This window comes from Olea europaea, unplaced genomic scaffold (genome assembly GCF_002742605.1).
Source record: "Olea europaea var. sylvestris unplaced genomic scaffold, O_europaea_v1 scaffold1222, whole genome shotgun sequence".
In the NCBI taxonomy this organism is placed as follows: Eukaryota; Viridiplantae; Streptophyta; class Magnoliopsida; order Lamiales; family Oleaceae; genus Olea; species Olea europaea.
Window position 1 is genome coordinate 325,362 of NW_019229647.1, and position 6,935 is coordinate 332,296.

Sequence of the window (6,935 nt, forward strand, 5' to 3'; positions counted from 1 at the left end):
TGAACCAGTCTTTCAACTAAGTTCTTTGCCACAGTAATTGCAACATACTTTCCAAATATCAACTCCATTTTGAACACTAACTTTTTTTACGTGTCATATATTGTCAATAAGAATTATTCTTGAGGTACATAACCCCTTGCGTAAGGCGCCCCTCCGATAGGAGGCGTCGGGTGTCCATTTTGGACACACTTATGTGCCCCCTATGTACCCCAAGAATAACCTTGTCAATAATTCTACTATTCTTTTTTCATCCTTTTAGTCTCAAGCAATTCTTCCTCTTCAATATCCTCCAAATCAATTGGAATATTTTGAGATGCATTATTGTAAGTTGGATTACTCAAACTACCTTTAAACTAATTAATCTCATCACTAGTAAAATTCATTTATATTATATGGCTATTATGACAAAAGATGCTGCATATTAGAGTAAAAGAAACTAAATATTAGATGAAAAAAATGAAGATTTGGAGTTGAAACTAGAATACTACATGTTAAAACTGATTGAAGAATATTTATGAGACTGAAAAATTTAACTCATATTTATAACCAAAAAATATAACCGTCTCAACTCAATTTGAAATTTCAATCTTGTCATATAGGCTATGGCTACTAGTTAAGGTAGCAGACGTAGCTGCCTTTTTCATTTGACTTTTTTTTTTTTTTTTTTTTTATTTTTGGAAACCTTTTTTTTTTTTTTTTTAATATCATTATCGTCAGTGTGGTTTTTACTCTACATTCAACGGTGTGGACTCCCCCTTGTACGCCATCACAATTCCGTCAACGGAAGAGTCAAAATTGTACCATGGCCGTCAGATTGTGATGTTGTTTATTTGAAGTTGTTCCTCTTTTCCTAAGGCTTAGCTTGTTACAGGCTTAAATAGCCTGTGATACGAGTCGGCTTGTGGGGTTTGGGCTCTAGCAAACGTCCCAAAAAGAGGCTAGGCTCGAGTCATTCCTCTGATCCACGAGTCTGGTTAGCTCAGGCTTTTATTGGACCAAGCCATAAATTGATGAATCAAATTTACACCCCTAGTTGGACCTCAAAATGAAAGTTAATGTAAAGTTTGTAAAAAAGGAAAATATTAGGGATTGTTGCTACAATTTTCCCTTAATTTCATTTTATGTATAGATGTAATACAAAATTAATTCATATATGATTTTGATAACATCATGTATGATTTTGGTATGTGAAACAAAGTTCATATACATTCGTGCATTTAACTTGAAAGCAAATGAATTATGTCCACTAAATAGTAGAAACTCACGGTGTTACAAATTGAAAGGTTGGAAATATTCTTGTCAAAATGTAATCTGAAAATCAATATGTTGAGGACCATAATAGCAATATTCCCAATAAAATATTAGGAAAACCCTTAAATTTCCACGGTGGTCCTACTTGTCATATTTTTGTAAACCTAATGCCAAATAATTGTTACCACTTTCGAATACAATCGTTGTGCGTAGACCTTTTACATTTTTGGATGAATATCTAAACTCGATATATTTTATAATAAAAATACTATTTAGTATCAATGATATTAGAGTATCAATCTAAATGAATGAATAATATGATATTACATTTAAATGAACTTATTATTTAATAATATACATTTGTTATTTTAATTAATATTTGATATCAATGATGTTAAGTTCCCGTTTGATTTTCATTCTTTGAAAAAATATATTTTTAAACAATATTTTGATATTATCTCAAACACACATTTTTTAATAAAATAATATTAAATACAAATTTAATTTTTTTATTTTTTAAAAATATATTTTTTATCAATATACTATTTAAAAATTCATTTTTTTAAACAAGGCTCGAACAGGGCTAAATAAAATTACTGTGTGTATTTTCATGATTTTAAATCAGTCGGCCACTTGTCTTTCCTCTGTATTTTACCTTTGTCGGTCACTTTGAATGGGCAGCCCACGCCACCATCATTGCACAACTCCCCAATACAGGCCCACACCATAAGCAACTGTAGTCACTACCGCACCATATTCCGTATTGATGTAATGTCTTCGCTAACACACACACACACACAACCATAGTACGTATACATCAGGCAAAATCATAGAACAAACATTAAAATCTTGTATTCAAAATATAATTTTTTATTTTATTTTATTTTTTGCATTTTTTTCTTTATAATGACCATAAAACATGGGCTTAATTTTGACATTCTATTAACTATTAAAATTTATTAAAAATTTAATTTTAAGTACACTCTAGAATATAGTTAGTATACATAGCGACCTTTTTGAAGTAGATTATTTCGTAAAAAGTGACTTTTTGAAAAATGATAATTAAGTAAGAAAAATAATAATTCACGTTCAAAATTATTTTTTTTGAGAGAATGTGATTGAATGTGAATTTGAAGAAAAATAAATTTTATTGAAAATGTGCCAAACACTTGCTAAATATTTCAATTGTGAAAATATCACTCGTCAACTTTTACGATTTTAGCATATGTTTTATAAGTATTTTTAAACATTTATATTTATAAGAACATAGAATGAGAATATGATAAGTAATACTTCTGGATTTCACTAAACATGTGCATAAAATATAATTTGACTTTTGTAAATATTTATAAGCACTTGTCAAGCTTTTTGTCTCAACATAAATGATTGTACATGTTCGGTGCACAAAATTAAATCATACATATTCCTCTAAAGGACTAACTTCAATCCACTAAGAATACAGTAAGAAAAAATACCCGAAAAATACATCTTTGCTGCAAGATCTCAATTTGCTCGTAGATCGAACAAAATTTTGCACCCACAAAATTTTAATTTTATTCCCACAAAATTTTAATTTTATTTTTTCTTTTCGATATAATTTTTCCTGACACTGTACAACAATAATGTAGAATATTAGACTATATTTTCTTAATACAATATTACAAATACTTAGTTCTAAAGAAAATTGAACATAATTATTCACAAATTTTTATCTTTTTTTCTTTTTTAAAGGTCCCTTCTAACATAGATTTTCACAATTTGCATTTGCATGATCAGTCAGTCATTCAGTCAGCAGTCCAATTATTCTTCACTTGTCTGAATCTCTGAGTTCTGACCACTCCACACTGAGAAACAAACAAGAAGAAGAAAACAGAACTCACCATTCAATTATTTCACTTCGTTTTTCATTTTTTTGCATAATCACTTATGGAGGAAAGGCCAGAGACTGAACTAATATCAATACCTGCCACCCCTCGCGCGTCGACGCCGGAGATACTGACCCCTTCCGGTCAGAGGTCGCCGAGGAAGGAATCCAGCACGGCGAAGTCATGGACTCCGACTTCGTTCATTTCGCCGAGGTTCTTGAGCCCTATTGGGACTCCCATGAAGAGGGTTTTGACTAATATGAAGGGATATTTGGAGGAGGTGGGGCACTTGACGAAGCTGAATCCTCAAGATGCTTGGCTTCCCATTACGGAATCGCGCAATGGGAATGCACATTATGCGGCTTTTCATAATCTGAATGCTGGTGTGGGATTTCAGGCCTTGGTCTTGCCAGTTGCTTTCTCTTTTCTTGGATGGTATGATACTCAAAACTTGAATTAAATAGGAGTTTTTCAATATTATTCTTGATTCTTTTGTTAGTTTCAGTTCATATTCAGAAACTTTTTGTTCAAAGTAATTCCAAGATTGCATTTCCGGGTCAAACCAACTCGACTAAAACTTTAAGCTAGTAGAGAGGACATGAATTTATTTATTTATATTATCTTCAATAAAGTTCTTAAACAATGCTAATCTTCCTTAGAAAATTTATTTTTCTTAAATGACTACATGCTTCAGCAACCTAAACGTTTACACACCATTTAGATAAGGGGTCGATCTACTACTGAGGGATTCATCTAGTATTTTACTTTCGTGACGTATATGCATTTGGCAATTCTTGGGCTACTTATTTTTAGTGAAACTTATGAATTGATGGGAGATCTCATTATCAACTTATTTGCCTTGATGAATACTCTTCCTTGATAAGTTTGTTAGGGTAAAATTGTATCCTTCCGAAACCTATATAGTTATGGTTGCTTTCCTTTATGATCAAAGAAATTTAAACCTTACACCGAACCACAGGTCACTTATGATACTACTATCTATGTTCAGATAATTATTTCAATATAATAAGTAAGATGAGTATCCAAAATACACTTCATAACAATTTGAGTAGGATGATTTTTCAGTTCTTGTTATTTTCTGATGCAGGAGTTGGGGAATAATTTCTTTAATTATAGCCTACATCTGGCAGCTATACACTCTATGGATTCTAGTTCAGCTACATGAAGCAGTTCCTGGGAAGAGATACAATAGATACATTGAACTAGCCGAAGCAGCCTTTGGTGAGTTCCAATTATAGATGACAATAGCATTAAAAATAAGGTCCATATATATTTTATTTTAGCCTTGCAAGCATTGTATAAAGTTGTAGCTTTGCATATTTCATGCGTTCTTTTGACGAGAAATCTGATTGGAACTGTGGAATGAAGATGACGTGACAGACAATAAAGGTTTAGAATATAATTTTACTATTATCATGTATTATGTCATCCAAAGAATCCGGTGTTTTAATCGAAAGAGCCTATATAGTTCTGCTTAGGTAAATAGGACAAGTTTTTCCCTATTATTCACTTTGGGAAGTCAAAATTCAACAAAAAAATGTGTGTTATCCCCAAAATTACGATCTTGGGACACTTTTGTCATTGCGATCCAGCATTAATATTACATATATTTCAGAATATGCAAAGATCAAAGAATATTTACCGTTACTTCTTTTAATCAGGGGAGCGATTGGGTGTCTGGCTTGCTCTTTTCCCCACTGTTTACCTATCAGCAGGGACTGCAACGGCTTTGATTCTTGTGGGAGGGGAGACCATGAAACTATTCTTTCAGATAGTTTGTGGTCCCCTCTGTTCGTCTAATCCTCTGACGACTGTTGAGTGGTATTTGGTATTTACGTCCTTGTGCATCGTATTATCCCAGCTTCCGAACCTCAATTCAATTGCCGGACTCTCGCTAGTTGGGGCGGTGACTGCAATCACGTACTCGACCATGGTGTGGTTGCTCTCTGTAAGCCAACCTCGACCACCCGCAATTTCGTACCAACCCCTTTCACTGCCTACAGCAACAGCTTCTGTGTTTTCCGTCTTGAATGCACTCGGTATCATAGCATTTGCATTTAGAGGCCACAATTTAGTCCTTGAAATTCAGGTTCTCTCTCTCCCTCTCCTGGCTTATGGAAACCTCGTAAGTTTTATCACTTATCTATGAGTGGAATTTGTTATGATGGAACCTTTTATTTTTATTTTTTAAGGATTAGGCAAATCTAATGAGATTTCTGATCCTGTTGGTTTATTCTCGTTCCTTCCTTTGATGGTTCAGTTCTTATTAGTATCTATTATACAAGCCGAATCCTTGATGTGAAAATATAAGAAAAGTGTATCTCATTGCACATCTCATCCCTTGTGCCCAACAAAATGAATAAAGAGTATTCTCTAACTTAAGATACCTTTAAAGTCGACTACTAAGCACATTTAACACAGTAACCTTTTTTCTATTTCTTGCAGATGCCTTCTGGAGGAATTCTTAATGCGTTATTCGGATTTCATAGTCACGATATTTCAAGGGGCCTTCTTGCAATGACATTTCTTCTTGTTGTGTTTAACTGCTTGAGCAGTTTCCAGATATACTCAATGCCGGTTTTTGACAGTTTTGAAGCCAGCTATACAAGCCGTACAAATCGTCCTTGCTCTATTTGGGTGCGCTCCGGTTTCAGAGTTTTCTATGGATTTGTCAATTTACTTATAGGGGTGGCACTCCCTTTCCTGTCAAGCCTTGCCGGTTTATTAGGAGGTCTCACTCTTCCAGTCACCTTCGCATACCCGTGCTTCATGTGGGTTCTTCTTAAAAAGCCAACAAAGTACAGCTTCAATTGGTACTTCAACTGGATTCTTGGTTGGTTGGGGATTGCATTTAGCTTGGCCTTCTCTATGGGGGGTATTTGGAGTATTGTAAACAGTGGGCTTAAGCTGAAATTTTTCAAGCCGAACTGACGAATGAACTGATAAATTACCTTAAAAGGCGTGTGGTTTGGTAAGTTGGATTAGACGTTCTGGACAATGTTAAAGAAGAAAATGAAGTTAATATCTTGTCTCGTCTATCATGTCTAGTATTGCATATGGAACATGCGAAAAAGGTTTCTACTATAGTGTGTTTAACCAGTATCATCTTATGGTTTTGATCCTGGCTAGCTGATTAAAGGCTTCCAGATTTTGTTTAAGAAAAAATTGCTGAATGTTTTATTCTACCAGTTTATAATTCGTAGTTGCAATTTGGGTTTATTTTTCCCATTTATTTTTTGTTATAAATGCTCTACTGAATTATCATGCTATTTCTGCAAATAATATTTCTCATTCTATTTTTTATTACTGAAATTTGTCTTTTTACGTTATTTTCTTTTCTTTTTTTCCTTCTAGACGATGCTCCAATATTATTGGACATTGCTCCAATTACTAGACGAGTTTCTGACTCTTGATAATTGGAGCACCATTCATGAAATTCCCTATTATTTGTTTTTTAAGGACACGTTTGGTACGTTGGAGAACCCTATATTTCTTAGTTATAATAGGATTCTCTCGTGTAGAAGGTGTCACAGAAATGGAGCTTAAATTTTCTCAAGCTTTTACATGGTACTCCTCGTGGTGGCACTCATATTAGTACGTAGAAAATGAAATTGTTTAGTGTCATCTGAGTTGATCTTTGCTTGAAGTATGAAATGTCAATGTTACTCGAGTCACATGATCACGTACAAAGTGTTGGAAATATGGTTTACATACAAGGGGATGGAGAAGAAAAATAACAAGATGAAGAAACATAAAAAGAAGGTTTAAACACGTAATCGTTTTTTCAAATGATATTTA

At 33.5% G+C, this 6,935-nt stretch overlaps 1 protein-coding gene across 1 annotated transcript; it reads left to right on the forward strand.

Moving 5' to 3' along the window:
• The first annotated feature begins 2,985 nt into the window (after positions 1-2,985).
• LOC111374233 (lysine histidine transporter-like 8) lies at positions 2,986-6,356 on the forward strand. Its single transcript, XM_022996884.1, has 4 exons — positions 2,986-3,551; positions 4,225-4,358; positions 4,799-5,262; positions 5,583-6,356. Exons 1-4 carry the CDS (start codon positions 3,178-3,180, stop codon positions 6,066-6,068), a joined length of 1,458 nt encoding a protein of 485 aa, XP_022852652.1. The 5' UTR covers positions 2,986-3,177; the 3' UTR covers positions 6,069-6,356.
• Positions 6,357-6,935: the final 579 nt, after the last annotated feature.

What these genes read in the sequence shown, in the direction of transcription:
- LOC111374233 (XM_022996884.1), top strand. Translation starts at nt 3,178, where the DNA reads ATGGAGGAAAGGCCAGAGACTGAACTAATATCAATACCTGCCACCCCT. An exon ending in GCTTTCTCTTTTCTTGGATG is followed by an intron (nt 3,552 to 4,224) that starts GTATGATACTCA and finishes TTTCTGATGCAG; the next exon opens with GAGTTGGGGAATAATTTCTT. An exon ending in ACTAGCCGAAGCAGCCTTTG is followed by an intron (nt 4,359 to 4,798) that starts GTGAGTTCCAAT and finishes TCTTTTAATCAG; the next exon opens with GGGAGCGATTGGGTGTCTGG.